General features: G+C 41.4%; 1 protein-coding gene across 3 annotated transcripts in view; it reads left to right on the top strand.

Annotated features, from left to right (window-relative positions):
* LOC124258565 overlaps window positions 1–23,209 on the top strand; it is a 245,541-nt gene that overhangs the window by 168,519 nt on the left and 53,813 nt on the right. For 2 of the 3 annotated variants that reach the window (XM_046692626.1, XM_046692625.1), the window contains one exon: window positions 5,994–6,362. The exons of the other annotated variant lie outside the window; for it this stretch is intronic. In XM_046692626.1, coding sequence (XP_046548582.1) covers window positions 5,994–6,269 — 276 coding nt within the window. In that variant the 3' untranslated portion in view covers window positions 6,270–6,362. Of the gene's footprint in view, window positions 1–5,993; window positions 6,363–23,209 lie in introns of those variants that run through there. 3 annotated transcript variants of the gene reach the window in all.

Below are 23,209 nucleotides of genomic sequence, written 5' to 3'. Positions count from 1 at the left end.
TGCAGCACAAGGGATACCCGGATGATATACTCCAGCAGAACAATTAAAGAATTAATTAATCTACCAGATTGGCCCATGAGCCACCGCCCTCTGGGTATATGACCCTAGGCAAATTACAAAATTGATGAAGATGCACTTGAAATTCAAGTGATAGATAATTTGGCCAAGACATTTTTCAAAACAAGTTAAAAAGTTGAAGTATTTTGTGAAATACAATAATACTCAGGGTTTGGCATGACCAGCCGATTGGTTGAACCGGGCCAGTTCAACCACCCGTCTAGGTGAAGTAAGGGGCGAAGTGGTGTGTTGGGCAAAGGAACACTGTTCCTGGAACCAGTGCCCTCCACCGACACAGGGGCGCAACCCATGGCAAACGGGTTGGTGGACCAAATATCCCCCCAGGTCCACAACGGGGCGTCGAAGGGCGCTTAGCGTTACCCAGCACCCACCACGAGGAGGTGGCCCTTCATGGGTGCCGGCATGATCGTCATCAGATGAGCTTGCATCCAGATGTCGTCTTTTTTTGAGACATAATGAAAGTGGTTCGAGACCACGGTGTCTAATTGCGTCGAATCTCCAGCATGTACACACCAAGAGTTGCTATACTCCAGCAAATATGACATGAATAACTATATTTGTTAGTTTATTGTCGGACTGATTCTGCCCACAACAATAACGTTAGAAACATACTGAATGCAGTGGTCAACATCGCATACCATGAGCCACCTTCTCGCACTGGGCTCAAGGCAATGTATTTATATCAATAATTTGAACATTTAAAGTCAAAATGGTCTAAATGAAACAAAACATTCCTCAAATATCATGATAGAGCGAATCTAGTTACCATGCACATGGCACATGACAAGTGGATTGATAGAACCATTCTACCACTTGTCTAAAAGTTGTTTCAAATACAGAGTGGGGAGGGGATCAGACCACCCTCCTTCACTTGTACAGATCATTAGTTCGCAGTAAACTAGATTATGGCTCCATTGTCTACGGTGGAGCCTGCAAAAGCAATTTAGAAAAATTCGACTCTATCCACCACCAAGGACTGAGGCTCTGCCTGGGAGCTTTTAGGACCTCTCCGGTAGACAGTCTATATGCAGAGGCCAATGAACCTTCCCTTGAACAACGCCGCATTAAACTCTCACTGCAGTATATCACTAAATTACGTTCAAATGAGCCCAATCCAGCATACAATTGTGTTTTCAACCCGCTCTATGAAAACTTATTTCCTAAACTGCCAAGCCTGGTTCCACCACTCGGAATCAGGATCAAACCACACATAACTGCAGCTAAAATTGATCTCGACATCATTGCACCATACCAACTTCTGTCCTCACCACGATGGCAAATGGGGAAACCACAGGTCGATCTTACCCTCACCAAACTCAAAAAGTCTGAAACAAATCCCTTGGTGTTCCAACAGGAATACAACCAGTTACGTTCGAAGTATAACACTCACAGATCCATTTTCACAGACGGATCCAAGGACGATGGCCAAGATGCCAGCGCTACAGTCATTGGAGCCAAGACTGTCTCCTCTAGGATCCCCGACAACAGTTCCATTTTCACCGCTGAAGCCAAAGCTATCTTCTCAGCTTTGACCTACATTCAACAGCAAAATCAGTCCAAAAAGTTCATCGTATTTACAGATTCATTATCCTGCCTTCAAGCACTTCTAAACGTGACTTCAAGTCACCCAATCATCCTGGACATATTAGAACTGTACAACGACCTTTCTACTGGCCAATATGACATCATTCTCTGCTGGTTGCTGGGTCACGTCGGCATAGCAGGTAACACTAAGGCCGATGCTACAGCAAAAGCAGCTCTCGAAAAGCCCCTATCTCCACTGCTAATCCCGTACAGTGACTTCAAACCCACAATCAAAAGCTATACTCGGGACCTGATGCAAAAAAGGTGGGACACTCAAGTAGGAAGAAACAAACTTCATGAATTGAAGCCAACAATCAGTTATACCTACTTGGGTTGTCAGTCAAGACGCGATGAGGTAATTTTACGACGATGTCGTATTGGCAACAGACGATTTACACATGGCTATCTGCTGAAAACGGATGGGGATGGACCCCCAATGTGTGTCTCTTGCGATGAGGTGTTCACCGTCAAGCATATTCTGCTTGAATACGTGGACTTATCGCCTGCAAGGGACTCACATTATGATGCAACAAACCTAAAAGATCTGTTCTCACGCGTGAGCGCCCATCTGATACTGAACTACCTGAGGGAAGTTGATCTGTATCATAAATTCTATCTGTGAAATGTATCAACCATAAATTGTAACTATGAAATGTAACAAACCGCCTGCCTTAAAATTTGATGCTATGACTTTTTCTGCTTTTGAATGACAATGTAATCAATAAATGTCTTTGAAATAAAACTCATTCCGAGTATGTACTTACAATGTTTACTAATGCAAACTTGTTCTCGTCACTATATGGCTGGAATAATGCCGATGTGACGTAAAGCTCAACTCAACTCAACTCAACTTTGTGAATAATCACGTAAATAAAGATGTGTTAGATGAGGATTCAATTTTTTATTATTATCTTATAAGTAGTTTTTGCCTCGGGAACCGCTTTTTATAGATAAATGACAATGAGAAAACTGTGTGTTATTTTTTTGGATAAATATTGGTTCACTGGATATATGTTTATCATCGATTGTTTGGGGTTTGTCAAACGAAAAAGGGGTTACAGAGATAGACAATATCAATATGGCGTACTTTCGTTCTATAAAATAGAGAGTTATAGGTATAACTAAGATTAATATTGTCAGCTTTATTTCAGTTATTTGAATAATTGCTCTGTGTATTTCTTTCTGCGTTCATGTTTTGTTTGTGTGTGTAATATAAGGTAGTCAGTGATATAATGATTGCTGTTTTGGTCAAGAGTAATAGAGTAGAATATTGTTAAAAGCGGCGTAAAACCATACTCACCCACTCACTTTATAATGACCTTTTGTTAAGTATACGTAAAAGTAATATGAACAGAAAGGCGTTAGAACTGTCATAATTCTAGAAGGGCTATAATGTCTGATGAACATTGAATAACTGACTACAGAAAAACAACAAAATGTAACCAATATGTTAATGTGTATGCTCTGTACGTGAGAAATGCTATCACTGTTGATTTTGTAAAATAGCAGTTCACTGAAATAGTATCACCTGTCGTCCGTCGCAGGGAGTCTCAACAGCATTAGGAACCCTCTCACAAATCGGGAACGATGTGACCTAGCATTGTCGTGCATGCATATGGGTCGTGTAGATAATGGGTGGTTATCAAAATGAAGCACAGCAACCTGATCAAGAATGTTTGTGATGATGCGATAGCCATGAAGTTTTCACGGTAAAGTAACCAATGCCAACTTATAGTCATTGGAAACACACGCCACATCATAACTGAGCCTAAAGTGAGTTGATGTATGGTCACAGGGGGTTGAAGCATTGTAAAAGTATTGTCCTCCCGTGGGGGTATGTAAACCACAAAACACTCAAAGTAAACTGACCGAATATTTCAAAACGTAGTGTGTTTGTGCTTTTAAATTATGGCTAAATTTAACTACAATGACAACGGCTGAAGGCATGATGTAATTCCGGCTAGGGTCCATGCAGGTAGCAGAAGTACTATACGTCCACATGGTTTCTACTATGGTGACCTACCTTGGTGCTGGTGTATTGTCTTGCCTTATTGTATAACTTTTAAGTTACATGCTATACTGAGTCAAACTAGATACTTCACATTCATGTTAAAATATACATGTATAAAACAAAGGACTCAAGAATGTGGTATGGAGATTATCATTTATTTCTTAAGGTCGATAGGATGAACAGAGAATAAGCAAAATGCCCCAAATCGGTTCCATGTGGTTACAGAATTTATCAATAAAAGACGTAAACAAAGTGTCAAGTCACAAGAAATTAAATCTGATGTTTCAAACGTTCAGTAACGTGTATGGGAACTGCCAAGCAACGCCTCCCCATGCGTGTAAACACATTATTGGGTTGTCGGTGCAAAGCAGCACCAAGATCCTGCAAATTCTGGTGTTAGTTCCTGAGAGTGCGCAGACCTCTACCAAGAGCATCCCAGACGTGCTCGAATGGATTGAGATCAGGTGACCTTGACGGCCAGTCGAGAACGTTGATTCCTGCGTTCTGCAGGTACTTATTGGTCAGCTTGGCTGTATGGGGTTTGGCACTGTCATGTTGAAGTGCAGACCAGGGTCCCGTTTCAGAAAACTCTCGTAGCGCTACAGTATATGTTACAGTATAGGAGGTAGGAATGTTACGGGGAAAGTGACCAGATGTTAGCCTTACGAGAGCTTTGTGAGACGGGGCCCTGGACAATATCCTGCCATGAAAGGAATAAGTTCGGGCACAAGAACCTGGTCGCAGTAATGGATAAACCGAAGTCGGGAAAGGGCAATCCCACAGAAAGCATCCAAAACCATGACACTTCTGCCACCAAATCTTTCAACTTCCTGTACACAACACTGAGCATAACGTTCACGGCGTCGCCTCCACACCCTCATCCTACCATCAACGAATATGATGGTAAATCTTGATTCATCACTGAAGACAAATCGATTCCAGTCTCGCAGAGTCCATCGGAGGTGTCGTCGAGCCACAGCACACGCTGACGTCGATGTAATGGTGTCAAAATGGTTCCGCGAGATGGTAGTCGAACACGAAGGTGATCAGCTCGCAGCCGGTTTGGATGGTTTGTGCCTATAATCGACCCCTAATCGATCTTTAATATGATAATTAATTGTTGGCTGAAATTTTGCCGATGTGACGATACATGTTAACTCACTCACTCAATGAGCCTCCACTTAAGGGAACAGTAGAATGAATTATTCTCCACACATTAAGACTCTCAGGCGACGATCAGCAGCATCAAGGAGAACCTGCTTTCGCCTGACCAATGGATCATTTGCATCTGAGTCAGAAATGGACGCCTGGCGACCCTTTAAACAAAGAGCCTTGATATGTTTACTTACGGTGTTGGTTGTCAAACGTCTGTTGAGTACACATAGTTGCTTCAAACAAGTGCTCGTAGGGAGTGTTCGGGCCTCATCTTACAAGCTAAGGTCCCGATCCACAAAGCGTTCGAAACGTTACGACATGTTTTCTACAATTAGCTGGCCAGTCAGAGATACTGCTTTTTATGCCCCTGCAACACGTGGTATTAAAATGGACTTTGTCCGTCCGTGCACATTCGTCTTTTCCGGAGCAGAACTTAAAAATCATTCACTATTTATATGCCAAACTTGGCATATACATAGGTGTGGTGGTGTTTTGATGCCTTTTGGTAGTTGTGGATGTCTGAATAAAATATTTTGTGCGTTTCCATGACAACAAGTTTGACTTCCACTGAAATCGGTGGTAGTGTTCCTTTCCGGAGCAGAGCTCTACAACCGTACAGTATTTCTTCACCTAATTTGGCTCATATATAGGTCTGCTGGTGTACTGGAGCCTTTTTGGTAGTTTTGCGTGTCTGAATAAAATATCCATGGCAACAAGTTTGGCTTTGACTGAATTTGGTGGCAGTGTTCCTCTCTGGAGCAGACCTTAAAAGCCTTTGAATACTCTCCTTCCACTTTGCTATATCCACACCAAAACATTTGACATAATCATAACTAGTTGACATATTCATAAAGAGTATTTTGCCATCGCGAGGGATTACGTATACATGGGCTCCGTTTTGGCTAGATCTTTGCAAACCGAAACCTTATTTTTTTATATTAAAATGTGCTCCTAAACAATGGCATCATTTACATATCCTGATCATCGACAGCGACATCACTATTATGACATATTTTAGAGGGTGCTTAATCAAGTTCCATGTATATAGATTCTTGAGCTTCCGTTGTTTGTTTGAGCATAGTTAGTGTCATAGAAACATCTTATTAGAAACCACATACCTACAATTCCGAAATCAATTGTAACACAACACGTTTTCAATATTCAGAAACAATGGACTTGTCCAAGGAAGAACAGCTTACCTTGGCTCTGGCTATGGCAGTGTCGCTGGCTCTCACTCGGGACCCCTCTGCTGTGGGCTGCTGGTGGTGTTGAATGCTCTTCGTCTGTCGTCCGCTTGCTTCTGCTGTCCGTCTGCTTTCTGTGCAGACAGTGGGTCGTTCTTATTAGGCCTCATGACGCACATTTTCGATTACTACCTACTGTATATTTTGCGATTGTCAATACCTTCTGTCACGATAATCCCCTGGCGCTAAGGCCGTGACACTTCACCCATAGTCTCTGGCTATCGCACCTTGACGGTGACTAAATCCAACGATAACTCCATACGCGTGACATGGTTGGATATCAAACAAATGACGATGTGATAATAAATATTTTGATAACAGATGATTTTGTATTGAAAATATTTGTGTGAAGAGGATTAAATACACAGTCAAAAGCCGGATTCAATTGATATGAACATGATTTTGTAGTGTATTTTAAAGATTTCAGACGGCGTTGTTTTAGGGATGGCTCATCTGCCTCCACGTACAAGTTTATGAAAAGGCGATGGTCTAAAAGTTTCAAAGCAATGCCTCAGGCCTCGGTGAAGGATAGTATCTACTCTTCGCAAATTACTTCCATATGCTTCACCATACATGATGGAGCGGTAATGATATATTTTGCGGATCAATGACCATTATCCCTTCCCACTTTTGTCAGTCAGTCAAAAACACGACCAGAACTTGGTTTTCTCTGCATTCATGATGTGTGTCAATTAAAGGTAGGGCACTCGTGCAGAGTTAAATCCTCGTGGGTAACGCTAATTGCACTTCTCCGTGTGGATCCTCGGAAGAGTAGGTCCTCGGCATCCCATTGCCTGTCGTAAAAGGCTACCGTATTGGACAAACCTTCCTGTGGGCTGTACCCTTTGTCGGTGGAGGACGTGATTGTGATGGGTGAGGAAAAAGAGCCAGCAACAGTGTTTCCTTTCACAAACACACCATTCCGACCCTTACTTCAGCTCGTCTCTATCAATCAGTTGGTCACACCAAGCCCTGAGCTTGGAAATGTTAATGTTGACATTAGTTAGCTTCATTTGGATGTTGACACTGAATATTGTGCAACTTCTTTTGTCAGAATAAGTTTTGTTAAGAGTCCTATGCCTGAAGACAGTGGCTCGTGGGCTAATCTGGTGATATATATCCCCAAATTCTATGTTTCCTGACCCGTGAAGGTCCCGGTTAGAATATTGGCCTTCAGTAACCCATGCTTGTAAGAGTTGACTAAGGGGATCGGGTGGTCAGGCTCGCTGACTTGGTTGACACATGTTTTCGGTTCCCAATTGCGCAGATCGATGCGCATGCTGTTGATTACTGGATTGTCTGGTCCAGACTAGATTATTTACAGACCGCCGCCATATATAGCTGGAACATTGCTGAGTGCGGCGTAAAACTCAACTCACTCACTCACTATGTTTCTTGAGAAATGTGTCATTGGTCAAACCAGCCAAGCACCTACACAAGAAAACAAATGGTGATTTCCAAAAATTTCCAATTTGGAAATATCATATTTCCAAAAATTTCCAAAATTGGAAACATGATGTTTCCAAGGCTTGGAAATTTTTGGAAATTTAGGAAGGATTTTACCACTACTTCTTTCAGTTTCTCCTTTTCCCAAGGATCCCTGTGAGTGTATAGACTGTGTATTCGTCCTCCTAGGAGTGTATTCGTCCTCCTATGCGATCAACTAAGAACAAATTCTATATAGTATACCCAGGGAGACTATAAGACGTTGTAGATTATCCCTGGTATAACTTCACTCGTCTGCATCCTTGTTGTTCTAGGTGTTAAAAATTCATATTGACTGTCATATTTGCCCTGATTTTTTTAGCATTTTCCAAAATACCGTTTTAAGTGTATGTTTTACTTATTATCCACAGAAGCGCAAATAGTTTTGACCTGTCACGGTTTGCATAAACATAAATTACATAGACCTACGTTACATCATTGATTAAATAAAAGTTTACCGGACCCACTGACTAACTGGACAGGGTTTATTACATGTCATAAAAGTGAACCCTTGCCAGGGAATAATAGGTTTATTGTAGTAGAATATATTATTTAATGGTACCTTCTAATTAACACCTGTCACAAGGGATGGACCGTTTGGGTGGATTTATCATTGAGAATCAACAGTCAAGACTGTTGATTTAAGACTATAGAGCGAATAGAGTACAACCCATTTGGGTTTGTGGTCAGAGACAGTGTTATGCAGTTGGTGTATTCACGAAATATCATGAACTTGATAATAGATAATTGGTTATATTGTCCACACACGGGCGGACTGGGCAAAAAGAACCCAAATGAATTCCTTCTTAAAATCTTTATAGTGTAACTATTAATTTGGTCATATACAATAAAATGTGACTAAATGTTTAATTTTAAGATAACGTTAAATAATTTCTAGAAATCACTACATAAGTTCATATCACAGATGATTCCAGAGACAAATAGTTTATGAGATTCTAGTTTGAAAAGCAGTAAATTCAAAAAAGCCAATCTGTTCTCTAATGCTCAGAATTATTACCACTTACATGAAAATAGATTGAGATGTCGACTCAGGAAGCCGACCTTTCAATTTTTATATGGCTCAGGACGTTGACAAGGGGTGGACTTTGAAGTTTGTGTGTTATTTTAGCACATGGCTTATCTCATGTGACGTGTTATTATAAGCGGGTGGTTGTTGGAAGTGAACACATCGCACACGGAAGTCGACGGTGTAAAAACATGATTAAAACAATCATATGATGAACACATTTAACAAGGCACTGATCCAGAGCAATTTCCGCCCACTGGTTGTTGCTTTTGTTATTGTTTTTCTCCCCTGAGCACCTGGATGATATCCCAGTATTTTCAGTGGGTTCGTGACCTTTGCTGCGCCACCCGCATGCGCAATTGATCGTATAGGTATAGATTGATCAACAAAATGAAATCTTTTTTACTCGATAATATTTCCATCTTCATTTTTATTATAACAAATGAAAACAGTTTGAAGTTTAATCATCTGCCAGTGGTAAAACATCATGACTGAAAAATAAGGAAGTCAATGTATGTCTTTATATTTTGTCTTACAATCCTAATTATTTTATTGCCATATTTGCATGCATTTTGAAACTTAATAAAAAACATACGATCTACTTATACTTATAGCGTATTTATACCATGACTGTAATATCTAGACATATTATAGAATGCAACCATGAATCATATTTCCCACACGCCCTAGGTATGACCTAGTGTATGTTGTCTGTCGCATTACGCTACACGGCGAAAACAAATTATTCTGTTGAATGCTACCACAAATGAATAAAAACAAAATGCAAATATTAGAAATAAAACAGATTAAGTCTGCAACAATGTCTGGTTATTACCTTGTTCGAGTAATGTATCCATCAATATCCACAAAAGGTTTAGTCCCGATGTTGACAGCCTCAAATTTGACAGTGAAATTTCTCACTTCTGTAATTTATCTAGCCAGTTATCCCAATTTTGACAATGAACTTTGGTACCATTGTCAGCTCTTCTCGTGCCCGTATTTGTACATTACTAGTAAGGATATAGGAACCAATAGAGCTTTGGTCTGGATGTGTATGCTGATTGTCCCATCTGCTGTTGTAGTGACTGAGGCTGTTTTCAGGCACTGACATCTCCATATAATGGTACCATTCCTGTTGGCATTTCGTCTCAGATACCTTTATCCATCCAGCAACAATTCTCCACCTGCTCTCCTACCATCTAACTTTGTACCTTTCTCAGCCATGATGAAATATGATAAGGAAATGTGATGATGTATATGTGGGCATATATACTTTGCAAGTAATTGGTAAAGCTACTTCTCCCATCCTGCTCATGACGTAACCTTTTTAAATATTGCATTCATACATCTCAACGGATAATGCTGCTTCTCGCATCCTTTTCCCTCAGTTGATTGTGATATTGAGTGTTCAAAGAATGTTACTTGTTCTGTACTTCTCTCGGGTGATTGCATTTACTAGTACATAACTACCCTTAATTGGTGCAGCTAGTTATCCCAGGTTTGAAACGAAACTTCGCGAAACTTTCTTTAAAAGGTAATTTAATTAGCCAATAATGAGCAATCAATCCACTTGTCTTTTTCTTGGTCATCTCCTCCCCCACAATCCCCACCCACCCGTACCATTGTCTTGCTAATTAACATGGTCTGGTGATCCTCTTGCGCCTTAAAGGTCATATGCGACCAAAAATCAAACATAATTAAAACACAATTATCCTTATTCATGACATATGGCCTTCGCATTGCTTTGGGACATCGAAGATAAACCTGGATGGCGGTACCAGTATGATCGAAGGGTTGCGGTATTTTTTGTGGGTTTTACTTCCCAGAGCGAGCCTTGTGGGTTCAGACGGTCAGGCGGTTGGTTGTTGCGCTCAGGATTAATGACGACGGGGTTCGTTTTGCGGATGGCATGGGTGGGTGGTGTAATACATGTGGATGTTGGGTTTTGAGACGTGGTAAACGGGGTGTGACGCGGTGTTGGATGTCATGGCGTGATGAAGTGGTGCGAGTCATGATAGCATTAGCGGTTGCAGCGGTGGCGGGATAGAAGTCGTTGGCATGGTTGGGTTAGGTTGTTTGAGGACAGGATTTTGTGGTCACGGTGTCGGAGTTGTTGGGCGTTAGATTTGGCGGACGGGCGAGGGCGGACTGGGTGTCGATAGGAGCGGACGTTGGGGTTTGATGCCGGCGAATGTCTGTGTCGCGGTTGGGCAGATACCTCGTTGGCAGAGTGTCAGGCTGGGGGTATTCGGTGGAAAGGGCAGGTGTTGGCTGTTGAAACCACTTTTCCCCAAAGCGCTGGGGAAAATTATGGAATCGTTTGAACTCCGATTTCGCGCGGTTTTTTTCATCGCGTTATTTTTCAACTTTATAAGTTGAATTTGCATTTTTGATGATTTGTTTCGGTAAGTCCATACCGAAAGGTATCAGAATCTGCAAAGTTGTGTTTTACGTTGCATGTGACCTTTAAATAAACAATATATCCGACTAGCAAAAGAGGAACTCCCCCATCAACTTACTGGCGGTTAATACATTAAAGGAAAGATGTTGCTTTTACACAGGTACTCTACGACAGGGTGTAATCAGTATAGATTAGTAAATCTACATACATAAACAATACCTTTTGACAAATCCGCTGTGCAAGATAAAAGTAATTAATCAACCAGCGTGTTATCGGTTAATCCTTTGATCAATGTTTGTTTTGTATCTCAGCTGATAATTCGTCTTGCTGCACTTCCATGAGCATACTACATAAAATGTAATACATTTGGCACATCAGACCTTAATTCATAATGCTGAGTATTTACACGAGAAATGCGAAATGGGAACCTCTGTCGGATAATCTGAGTGGTTTTACCATCATACCAGTTATAAATTCAAACTGGAAAAAATATCCACAGTTACAAGCTTGGAAATGTCTTAGAAAGATGATGTTTCCAAGACATTTCTAATTTTGGAAAGATGAGATTTCCAATTTTGGAAATATCCGCAAGGGGAGATAACTGATGGGTGATGGTAAATGATTGTTCTGCATGGGCAAATAGCGGCATCGGGGCGGCATGAGTGTTTCATGGGGGCGTTAAGGCGACTGGCGGTAGTCTTTGATGTTTGGTGTTGTTTTTAGTAATGATTGTTTAAGGGATTAACGAAAGGATTATCGACTTGACTAGTCGAAATTGCAGTGGTGAACACATTTTAAATGTTCAATGTTTAACTGACCATCAAGTCAATTATGACATATAACATGTGTAGGTTTATACCACCTAATACTGGTTACAGCAAAGGGGGTAGTAATCGCTGAATTGCATGCAATGTTAATTGACCCCTGAAAAAACTTATGGGCCGACAATGTTTGGAGGATATGAACAGAACTTCATTGTTGCAAAAGAAATACATATAAGCATTTGATGTGTACTGAAGTTAAAATTGCAGATACCTAAGTAAATTTTCATTTGTCATAAATATAATATGTAATAGACATCATATGTTTACGTGGCATGATTAAATATCGAGGTAAAAAAACACAGAAATAAGATCAAATTGGATCAGTCACTATGCCATCTTTGCATTAGAAAATCCGAAAAGCATACACTTCTGGTATACTCTATTGCAATCAGACAGGAACTGCCGGGGGTATTCTCAAATAACAGCATCTGATGAGCATCCACCCTTCCTAATGTCCCGGTGTTTGGGTTGAAGAAATTTTGTCAAGGTGGCCAGAAGCCCAGTCCCTGTGTCCGTCACGGTCGAGGGAGCAGATACCGACAAGCTTGCAGTTTGGGTTGGAAATTAGACTGTTGGCGAGAAACATTAATCGCTCTGGATCAGTTCTCCTCTAATTACATGGGGATATATAATGAGAAGAAGCATGAAAGTGTACATTCGACTTCGAAATGGCTAATGCTCAACTTGAACAGAAGTTTATTCCTACACCTCGTTGGTGCAATATGCCGAAGGCCAAAGACAACCCACGAAGAAGAAATACCGATACCTGGAACGTCGTCTTCAAGAACTGAGACACCAGTTTGAAAATGGAATTTTAACTGTTAGACAGTTTGCTGATTCAGCGTCTCTTCTTTCTCATCTTTAATATATTTATAATGTACTTATAAATGTGTATGTATATTTAAAATTTTGTAATATTTTGAAACATTTCATAATATGATGTAATATAACTATTTATAATTCCTGTAAAATTCAGCATGTTGTAACATGATTAATTAAAATATGTCCATATAGTCTCCCGTTACCACTCATGGCTTACGCCTTCTATGTTATTTATGTGTTTTATATTTCAATGTATATATGCTAAGTGAAATGAGACAAGCAGCAAATTAACAACAGGTAATTCAGCAAGTAGCACATCGTTTGGGCCAACAGGAGAGTAAGATCAACAAGTCGAAATCCACTCCATTGTCCAAGTGATGGAATCAACCAACATTCAATCAGCTTGTTTATCCTGAACGTTGTAGCTCTATGCAATAAACAGGGAATTGTTATCACGTAAGTGGTATGTTTCGTTGTGTATCCCCATACTGTTTACTGCAGTATAAGTGAGATCTGCTTCACTTTGCGAATGATCAATCTTTTGAAGTTGATTTAAGTTTTACTTTAGTAAACTGCTACCTAACAGATTGATCTCAGATTAAAACATCTCATCCCAAATTCGTGTTTTATATTTCAGGTACTAAGAAAATTTACTACTGAATTTTTACGTATTATTAGATATACATCTATCGGTACCAGTTTGACGTATCTAACATAGTGATTATATATTTTTGACCATTACATGTGTCATTCACACGTCATTTATGTCATGATAATGGTCTCTGATCCATTTCATCATACAGCATTTATTTCATTCAATGTTTTGAAGCTCATATGAAAACATGAGAAATGTTACTGTTCCAGTTCTTTTGAAGAGTGAAATTATTTTTGTTCCTCAAGTGTTCTAACCAATATAGTCATTATGGTTACAAACGACCTGATTTTAATACCTATCAAGTTAGATGTTATACACGCGTGCATGCACACACCCACACAAAACATCCGTAATTTGTGAATTCTGTCCGGACGATAAAGAAATATTTAATTTGGTCAGAATCAGTGTATAAATTACTTACCATGAGAGAAGCATGGCATTATTCGTTCATTTTTTTAATAATTTTATCTGCATAAAAGAAGGTATTATCAGAAATGTGAAACAAACTTTCGCATACTACCATATCACTAACATTGCGATATTGACCATGGAATAATGTTAAGCTTAGTCTGTTTTCAATGCAATAATATGTGAGGTTCCTCATTCACACATACATACAAACTGACAGCATAACACAAAACAATATGCAACCAACCCAATGTAATACAATACTAGTTTCAACGCCTGTGCATACCACACTGTTGACGAATCTTTCAGGCGTGTTAGAGCGATAATCACATCGCGACATGATTAACAAGCCTACAGCTCAGCAGATTTTAATAACTTACCTTTTTACTAAGAAAAGCAAGATTTATGGATGTCAACTTCTTTATTGTGAATAACACGAAGTTTCGAAGCATATGCTTGCTCCTTCATCAGGTGAAAATCAGGTCACAGTAATGCATTCCACTTTTTAATGCCCATCAAAGATTTAACTCATTTCCAGGGGCTTCTTTAAGAGGCATAAAAACTTGTTAATTAACAAGGCAGTAGGCCTTGTTAATTGGTGACTATTAACTGCCTTGATTCAATCATCAATCAACAAGGGATTAGGTCCCGGGGCGTGCAAATAACAATAATTTACCATCACCCACCAGTTATCTCCCCTTGTGGAAATTTCCAAAATTGTAAATTTTTGGAAACATCATCTTTCCAAAATTGTAAATTTTTGGAAACATCATCTTTCCAAATTTGGAAATGTCTTGGAAACATCATCTTTCCAAAATTGGAAATGTCTTGGAAACATCATCTTTCCAAGACATTTCCAAGCTTGTAAACATGGATTTTTTTTCCAGTGCTATTCTTTCGTACATCATAGATATTCACGTCTTTGTCTACTGAAGTGTGGCATCTCTGAAACCCTGATGTTACAGGCTGGCTTCCGCTGTAACGTCATCTTCATCCAACGTCATGTTGACTATATATATCATATCGTGCCTATCAACAATCAATCTGGTTCTTCAAAAGCGAACTAACGCCGACATGTTGATTCTGATAATGAAATATCTTCTGGAAAATTCATCTGCCGATGGTGTTCCATTGAAACCTGTTTTCTATCTTCAGGGGCATCCAATGTGCCTGGTGATAACATCCACTATCAGTCCCTGAACACTTCCCAGAACCATGTTTAGAAATCTACTTTACACAAGCTGGATCACACAAATCTTTCAAATTATAAAGCCACCTCCTCGTGGTGGGTACCGGGTAACACTAAGAGCTCTTCAACCCGCCGTGTGGACCCGGGGCATATTGGTCCACAGCACCCCATTGCTGGCCGTAGGCCGAATTGGGCAACCTGTTTGCCGTGGGTCGCGCCCCTGTGTCGATGGAGGAAGGGATTCTGGTGGTTGAGGGCACTGGAAGCCTGGAACCATGTTCCTTTTGCCCAAACACACCGCTTCGGCCCTAACTTCACATAGAAGGGTGGTAGAATGGACCCGGTTCCATCAATCGGCTGATCACGCCAGGGGGTATCATTGCACATATTTGATATATTATATTAGTCTTGGGTATTATAAATTCAAATTATTCCTGATATTGTATTGCCTAGAGTCCTATGCCAGAAGGCGGTGGCTCATGGGCCAATCTGCTGATGTTGACCGCTGAATTCTGTATGTTTATTGTTGTGGGCAGAACCAGCCGGACAATAAATTTAGTAAACAAGCATAGCTATTCATGTCATATTTGCTGGAGTATCTCAACCCTGTATCCCTGGTATTTGCGTCCTGGATACCCGATGCAATTAAATACTGTACATGTTGACACTCCATGGTGGGTGTGGAGCAGGGTTGCTGAACCATTTACTTTCACCATGGCTCATAATCACATTGGTTCAAAACGTCGACATTTAGTTGAGTTGAGTTGGGCTTTGCGTCACATCGGCATTATTCCAGCCATATAGTGACGAGATCAAGTTTCCATTCATTACCATTTTAAGTCCAAGGTCCAAAAGAGTTACATTTTTAAAACATATATATTCATTACATTTCTATTTCAAAACAGAAAATGTCATAGCACCAAAGACAAAAAGGAAGCAATTCATTATTCTCTTTACAAAGTTACAATTTATGATACATGATCAACTTCCTCAGGTAGTTTACAATCAGATGCCCGCTCACGCGGGGAAACAGATCTTTCAGATTTCTCGCATCATAATGTGCATACCTTGCAGTCAAAAATTCACACAGTCAAGAAGAATATGCTTGATTGTGAACACTTCATCGGAAGAGACACACATTGGGTGTCCATCCCCATCCGTTTTCAGCAGATAGTCATGAGTAAACCGACTGTGGCCAATACGACATCGTCGTAAAAATTACCTCGATGTGACGCAAAACCCAACTCAACTCAACTTGACTGACAACCCAAGTAGGTATAGCCAATTGTTGGCTTCAATTCATTAAGTTTATTTCTTTCTACTTGGGTGTTCCACCTTCTTTGCATAAGGTCCCGATTATAACTTTTGATAGTGGGTTTGAAGTCACTGTACGGGATCAGCAGTGGAGATGAGGGCTTGTCAAGAGCTGCTTTAGCTTCAACATCGGCCTTTGTGTTACCTGCTATGCCGACGTGAACGTTCTAAGATGTCCAGGATGATAGGATGACTTGAAGAAACATTTTGAAGAGCTTGAAGACAAGATCATGAATCTGTAAAAACGACGAAATTTTTGGAATGGTTCTATTGTTTAATATAGGTCAAGTTCATCTGAAGAACGAAAGATCATTTGCCGATAAAACTGAACCCATTTGCCATTTTGCAGGCTATTCATGGTTATTGTGGGGAGGTAAAAAATGTCATCAGACTTCGTTCTGGTTCTTTGCTTGTGGAATGTGGAAGGGAACAGCCTCAATCATTTATCAGCCCACCAATTTGCCAATGTTGAGGTTGTTGTTTCAGAACATAGAACACTCAACTCCTGCAGAGGCATTCTTCGTGACATGACCTGTTCCTTGTCCGACATGTCAGAACAAGAAATCACATCAGAATTAAGATCAAGGTGTGAATTAGGTGAAACGTTTCACCAGAAAGAAGGCTGATTCAACCATTGAAAAATTTAACACATACAGTACAACCAGAAATTATTGAGAATTTAAGATAGTATTTTTTAAAATTTTTGTCACTCATTACTCACGTATTAAATGTGAATACTAGCAGAACATAACTCCAGATTCAAAGACAGGTGAACAGTTAGTATTTTGTCAAGTCGCCATGGGCAGCAATGCAGGCTTCAATGCGGCGGGGCATACTACTGATCAAAGAAGTTAGAAAGTCGTGGTCCATGCTGTCCCAATATCCGACCACCTCTTCTTTCATTTGAGCAATATTTCTCAGATTTTTCTTATTGACACTTTCCTTCATAAGTCCCCAAACATTTTCTATTGGACTTTGGCCAAGCTATAGCCCTGACCTATCTAATAATGTCATATTTTGGGTCCGAAACCATGCCTGTGAATGTTTTGAACGATGTCTTGGGTTGTTGTCCTGCTGGAAAATCCAGAAATTTCCATAGAACACGTGAGCAGATGGAAGTAAATGTCCCTCGAGAATATATGTGTACCGCTCATTGTTCATATTCCCTTCAAATACACAGAGGGGCGTTGCCCCAAACACAGATATGCCACCCCACACGTTAAATTTCGGAGTGTACTTTGGGCGCTGATACAAAGGTTTTTCAGTTTGTTTGGTCCAGAAGTTCAGTGTATTAGGAAGCAGCCACACAGAACTTTCATCGGAGAAAATCACATTGTCCCAGTTTAGATTTCTATGCTGTAAGCACCAGTTCAACCTTCACTCCTTTTGTTCAGGTTTCATGATCTGTGATGAAATTCCTCGACTTTTCTGCCAACCCATTGCATGCAGCTAAGTTCTAATTGTCTCCTTACAGACAGCCACAGTTCCTCTATCAATCATATACAGGCACCCCTTGAAGAGCAACCTCCTCGTGGTGGGTGCTGGGTAACGCCGATGTCTCTTCGCCCCTGTGTGGACCCGGGGTAGAATAGGTCCACAGCACCCCATTGCTGGTTGTAAGAGGCGACCAAATTGGGCACCCCGTTTGCCGTGGGTTGCATCCCTGTGTCGGTAGAGGAAGGGAGTCTGGTGGTTGAGGATGACGGAACCGGCAACAGTGTTCAATAATCCAACACACCACTTCGACCCTAACTTTGCCTAGACGGGTGGTAGAATAGGCCTGATTCTACCAATCGGCTGGTCACGCCTTGCCCTGTGCATGGAATGTCTACACAAAATTTGGTATTACATAACACTTTTGACCATGTTCAAAATGTTAACAAATATTCTACCAAAACAAATTAGCCTCGCAGACCCATGCACAGAAGGCGGTGGCTCATGGGCCAATCTGGTGATGCTGACCTCCGATTTCTGTACGTCTCCAATTGATTGTCATGGACAGAACCATCCTGACCTTTAATCTGGTAGGCAGCTACAGCATTTCATGTCAAATTCGCTGGAGTATAACACCCCCTTATCCCTGGTCTTTGCAGCTTGGAGACCCGGTGCAGTATAAGATCGTCCTCGTTGACACTCCATGGTGGGTGGGGAGAGGGGATGCCGAACCACATTACTAACGACAAAGCTTCCCAATACCCCGGTTCAAAAGGAAGACACATGGATGATGACAACTCCTCGTCTGACGAGAGTACGCCCCTCCGACCTGACTACTGGCCACGTTTCCTGATCATTGAGGCTTGTGACAAGCAGCCTTTGCAATTGAACCCTTTTGCAATCTCCAAAGGTATCGCTGGTATCTGCGAGGAGAGGTTGCCAATGTTACAAAGCTCCGATCTGGCTCTCTCCTGATAGAATGTACCCGGAAACAACAATCCTTGAATCTCCTCAAAATACAATAATTTGTCAATATCAAGGTCGCTGTCTCAGCACACAAGACACTTAACTCGTGTAGAGGCATTGTACGGGACAGAGCTCGATGCCTGTCTGACATGACTGAAGAACAAATTGTCAAGGAACTCTCTCAGCAATCCGTCACAGCCGTAAAACGATTCACCTTCAAAAAGGACGGTGTTGTTCAACCAACGAACACCTATCTCTTCACGTTTGCGCGAGCAAACATTCCTGACTCGATTAGAGCTGGTTATTGTAGCATTGGTGTGGAGGTGTATGTCCCCAATCCAATCCGGTGCTACAACTGCCAAAAGTTTGGACATGGATCCAAGTCCTGTCGTTCCTCTGCTGTTTGTTACCGCCGTGGTGACAAGCATGAGGGCAACGACTGTACTATGGAAGTGAAGTGCACAAACTGCGGTGGTAACCATATGGCCTCTTCAAAGTTCTGTCCAGTGTGGAAACGCGAATCCGAGATACTAAAGATCAAGCACAAAGAAAATATCTCCTTTCACGAAGCAAAGAAGAGGGTTGCAAGTTTAACTGCAGCCCCTTCAACCATCACCTACTCTTCTGCTGTCTCCCGTCCTACTATCACTACTGCAACCATTTCATGTCAGACCGACCTGACATGGATCATTTCTTCTCAGCCAGCTGAACTCAACACAACTCAGCCTATCTCAGCAACTCCATCTCCAACGCCAAAAGTCAAAACCTCAGAATCACAAACACCAGAACAAATGCCCAAACAGAAACAGAAACTGCGCGCAGAAAAAGGGAAAAAAAGAGGCTCGAGAGACTAAAACAACTTGAACAACTGCCAAACACAAAACCAAAGGCCACCTCTCCTTCAGAGGTCCCCATCGAGGTCCATAACTCCTTTGGCCCTCTGTATATGGAGGTAACTCCAACTCCACCTCACACAAATAGGACATGTCACCAGTGGAAGCACCATGAATCCACAAAACATGATCTAATGGAATTGCAGAGGACTTTAGAATAATTATAATGAATTACAGCTATTGATTCAACACTTCTAACCATCCGCGTTTTGTCTCCAAGAAACCTACCTAAAAAGGACCGATAAATTCGACATCCGTCAGTACAGTTCCTACCACTCCTTTTCTCCTCCCGGTGTAAAAGCTACAGGAGGCACTTCTATCCTGGTGAGGCAGGGCGTCCTTCATGGCCCCGTTCCACTTAAAACCAACCAACAAACTGTTGCTGTCCGCATGACTCTGAACATAGGGTTTACACTATGTTTCCTCTATCTCCCTCCCACCTCAACTGTTCGCCTATCAGATCTTCAGAACTTATATGATCAACTCCCGAAGCCCTGCATAATCATGGGCGACTTCAACGGCCATAACCCCGTATGGGTATACTGATACAAATAGTAAGGGAAAGGTCCTTGAAGAGTTTCTCTCAAATAATGATGTATGCATCTTCAACGATGGATCAAACACGTACCTCCATCCTGCCACTGGATCATACTCTGCTCTCGATCTATCACTTACAGATTCTAATCTTTTAAATGAGTTCGAATGGTCGGTCCATGACGACCTTTGTGGAAGCGACCACTTCCCAACAATTCTTACTCCTATCAACCCCACGGATGAACCACCATCAACAACATGGAATTTTACAGAGGCGAATTGGCCTTTATTCCAAACCATATGTTCAGAAAAACTTAAGCCGGACAACTTCAGGAATGTTCCTGACCCCATGGAACTATTTTCAGACGTCCTAAATGCCATCGGAGACAAAACTATTCCAAAGTCCTCTGCAAACCCGCACATACGCAAACCATGGCTTGATACAAACTGCAAACAAGCTAGGAAAATAGGAAGAAGGCGGAAAATATTTCCGACAACATCACCACAGTGCATAACCTGAATGCTGTTAAAATGACAAATGCCAGGGCAAAACGTACCTTCAAACAAAGTAAACGCCGGTCATGGAGGAAATATGTGTCAAAATCAACTCCTCGCGACACCCATGTCCAAGGTGTGGAACATGATTCAAAAGATTAAGGGCAAGGGTCAAAATCAGGAGTTCACCACCTGAAAGATGGTGACTCCTCCTAACAAATAAATCTGAAATTGCAAACAAACTTGGCGAAACTTTGGCAAACCACTCCTCCTCATCAAATTATAACCCTCAGTCCAAGAAATACCAAACCCAACAAGAAAAGAAACCAGTCAATTTTAACTCTGATAATGGGGAGGATTACAACGAAACGTTTTCCCTCCATGAATTACGTACTGCCCTAGGACAGGCTCACGACACTGCGGCAGGAGCTGATGAAATCCATTATCAGCTTCTGAAACACCTCCCTGACACAGGCTTGGAAACACTCCTAAATATTTGATGACATCTGGACATCCGGACACTTTCCCTTCGTGGCACAATGCCATTATCATCCCTATAATTAAAACCCGGCCGCGATCATACTGATCCCTCAAACTACCGTCCTATATCCCTAACTAGCTGCGTTTGCAAAACCTTGGAGCACATGGTCAACAATCGATTAATCTGGTACTTGGAGACCAATAACCTCCTCAGTGACCTCCAATGTGGTTTCCGAAAAAACCGAAGTACCATTGACCATCTGGTGCGTCTCGATTCATTCATCAAAACTCCATTGTCAACAAACAACATACCGTATCTATCTTTTCGACTCAGAAAAGCATATGATACAACGTGGAAACATGGTATCCTAAAAGATTTACACGAGTTTGGATTGAGGGTAGACTACCTCAATTCATATCTCGGTTTTAAATAACAGACAATTTCAAGTTCGGGTGGGTTCCACACTGTCTGACTATTTCCACCAAGATCAGGGCGTCCCCCAAGGCAGCATCCTGTCTGTCACACATTTTAGCATCAAAATTAACAGCCTCACTAACGTTCTGAACAGTTGCGTTGATGGGTCCCTTTTCGTGGATGACTTCAATATTTCATGTCGTGGTAAGAACATGCACGCAATAGAAAGGCAGGTACAACTCTCCCTTAACAAAATCCAAAAATGGGCCAATGAAAATGGTTTTAAGTTTTCAAAATCCAAAACAAATTGTATTCCCTTTTGTCGTAAATACAAACCACAAAAAGATCCAGACCTAACCTTAGATGGTACTCCCATCAAGGTAGTAGAAGAGGCCAAATTCCTTGGACTCATATTCGACCGCCACCTGACATTCTCACCACACATAAAATATTTGAAAACGAAGTGCTAGAAGGCTCTAGACTTGCTAAAAGTAGTCTCAAATACAGAGTGGGGAGGGGATCAGACCACCCTCCTTCACTTGTACAGATCATTAGTTCGCAGTAAACTAGATTATGGCTCCATTGTCTACGGTGGAGCCTGCAAAAGCAATTTAGAAAAATTAGACTCTATCCACCACCAAGGGCTGAGGCTCTGCCTGGGAGCTTTTAGGACCTCTCCGGTAGACAGTCTATATGCGGAGGCCAATGAACCTTCCCTTGAACAATGCCGCATTAAACTCTCACTGCAGTATATCACTAAATTACGTTCAAATGAGTCCAATCCAGCATACAATTGTGTTTTCAACCCTCTCTATGAAAACTTATTTCCTAAACTGCCAAGCCTGGTTCCACCACATGGAATCAGGATCAAACCACACATATCTGCAGCTAAAACGTTCGAAGTATAACACTCACAGTTCCATTTTCACAGACGGATCCAAGGACGATGGCCAAGTTGCCAGCGCTACAGTCACTGGAGCCAAGACTGTCTCCTCTAGGATCCCCGAAAACAGTTCCATTTTCACCGCTGAAGCCAAAGCTATCTTCTCAGCTTTGACCTACATTCAACAGCAAAATCAGTCCAAAAACTTCATCGTTTTTACAGATTCATTATCCTGCCTTCAAGCACTTCTAAACGTGACTTCAAGTCACCCAATCATCCTAGACATACTAGAACTGTACAACGACCTTTCTACTGGCCAATATGACATCGTCCTCTGCTGGTTGCCGGGTCACGTCGGCATAGCAGGTAACACTAAGGCCGATGCTGCAGCAAAAGCAGCTCTTGAAAAGCCCCTATCTCCACTGCTAATCCCGTACAGTGATTTCAAACCCACTATCAAAAGCTATACTCGGGACCTGATGCAAAAAAGATGGGACACTCAAGTAGGAAGAAGCAAACTCCATGAATTGAAGCCAACAATCAGTTATACCTACTTGGGTTGCCAGTCAAGACGTGATGAAGTAATTTTACGACGATGTCGTATTGGCCACAGTCGATTTACACATGACTATCTGCTAAAAACGGATGGGGATGGACCCCCATATGTCTCTCCTGCGATGAGGTTTTCACCGTCAAGCATATTCTTTACATATTACTTTACATCTGCAAGGGACTCGCATTATCACGCAACCAATCTGAAAGATCTGTTCTCCAGCGTGAGCGCTCATCTGATACTGAACTACCTGAGGGAAGTTGATCTATATCATAAGTTGTAACTGTGTAATGTCACTAACGAATTTACCTGCTTTTCAATTTAGTGCTATGACATTCTCTGTTCTAAAATGACAACGT

This window comes from Haliotis rubra, unplaced genomic scaffold (genome assembly GCF_003918875.1).
Source record: "Haliotis rubra isolate DU_JTF1 unplaced genomic scaffold, ASM391887v1 Scf699, whole genome shotgun sequence".
Taxonomy (NCBI): domain Eukaryota; kingdom Metazoa; phylum Mollusca; class Gastropoda; order Lepetellida; family Haliotidae; genus Haliotis; species Haliotis rubra.
This window is presented reverse-complemented; position numbering and strand designations above follow the sequence as displayed.